At 41.7% G+C, this 1,236-nt stretch overlaps 1 protein-coding gene across 1 annotated transcript; it reads left to right on the top strand.

Moving 5' to 3' along the window:
* The first annotated feature begins 692 nt into the window (after positions 1 to 692).
* On the top strand, positions 693 to 1,001 carry LOC115961680 (uncharacterized mitochondrial protein AtMg00820-like). Its single transcript, XM_031080617.1, has one exon. The coding sequence runs from the start codon at positions 693 to 695 to the stop codon at positions 999 to 1,001; it is 309 nt and encodes a 102-aa protein (XP_030936477.1).
* The last annotated feature ends 235 nt before the right edge of the window (positions 1,002 to 1,236 follow it).

Raw genomic sequence — 1,236 nt, 5'->3', positions numbered from 1 at the left:
CTGCAAAAGTTTCTGCCCCATTTTGGGGTGAAGCTGCTCTTCATGCTATTCATGCGATTAATCGCATTTCAAGCACTGTCATCCATAATTAGACTCCGTATGAGCATCTGTTTGGGTCACCCCCTGACTATCGTCACCTTCGCTGTTTCGGATTTGCCTGTTTCGTTCTTCAACCTCATTAGCACAACAAACTTGAGCCTCGATCTAGACTTTGTTGTTTCCTTGGTTATGGAAAAACTCAAAAAGGGTATAGGTGTTATGATCCTGTCTCTTATCGTCTTCGTGTTTCTCGTAATGTTGTCTTTTGGGAACACCGATTGTTTGTTAAACTTTCTTACTTTCGTTCTTCCCTAACTACCTCATCTGTTTTAGAAATCTTTCCAAATGAGTCTCCTGTTCCTTCTACAAATACTTTTGATCCTCCTTTGGACTTCTCTCCAGATATTTTTGATACTTCTCCTAGACAAGTCAAAGATGAACAGGTTGATGACGAGCTATCCCACCTTAAGCCTGGGTCTCCTGCTCTTATTCCGCCTGAAGATCTTCCACAAGACATTCCACCTCACCACTCAACCCGAGTAAGATCCATTCCTACACATTTACTTGACTATCATTGTTACACTACCCTTGCTACTCTTCACTAGCCTCAGACTTATCGTGAGGCCTCCACTGACCCTTTATGACAGATTGCAATGAAAGAAGAACTTGATGCATTAACCAAAAACCATACGTGGGATCTAGTCACTCTCCCTCCTGGTCAGTCTGTGGTTGGTTGTAAGTGGATCTATAAGATCAAGACTCACTCTGATGGTTCCATTGAGCGCTACAAAGCTCGTCTTGTTACAAAAAGTTTTACACAGGAGTATGGGATTGATTATGAAGAGACCTTTACTCCAGTGGCTTGTATCTCATCTGTTCGTGCCCTCTTAGTTGTTGCTGTTACTAGTAAATGGGATCTTTTCAAGTGGATGTTAAAAATATCTTCCTTAATGGGGATCTGAGTGAAGAAGTCTATATGCAACCTCCTCTTGGTCTCTCTGTTGAATCAAACAAGGTTTGTCGCCTTCGACGTGCACTTTATGGCCTTAAACAAGCTCCACGAGCTTGGTTTGCCAAGTTCAGCTCCACTATCTTTCTCTTGGGTTACATTGCTAGTCCGTATGATTCTGCCTTATTTCTTCGTTGTATTAATAAAGGCACCATTTTGCTTCTTCTATATGTGGATGATATGATCAT

Source organism: Quercus lobata, chromosome 9 (genome assembly GCF_001633185.2).
Source record: "Quercus lobata isolate SW786 chromosome 9, ValleyOak3.0 Primary Assembly, whole genome shotgun sequence".
NCBI lineage: Eukaryota > Viridiplantae > Streptophyta > Magnoliopsida > Fagales > Fagaceae > Quercus > Quercus lobata.
The sequence above is the reverse complement of the archived record's forward strand: the minus strand, read 5'-3'. Positions and strand labels throughout refer to the sequence as shown.

Coding starts and splice junctions, on each gene's coding strand:
- LOC115961680 (XM_031080617.1), top strand. CDS start 693: ATGAAAGAAGAACTTGATGCATTAACCAAAAACCATACGTGGGATCTA.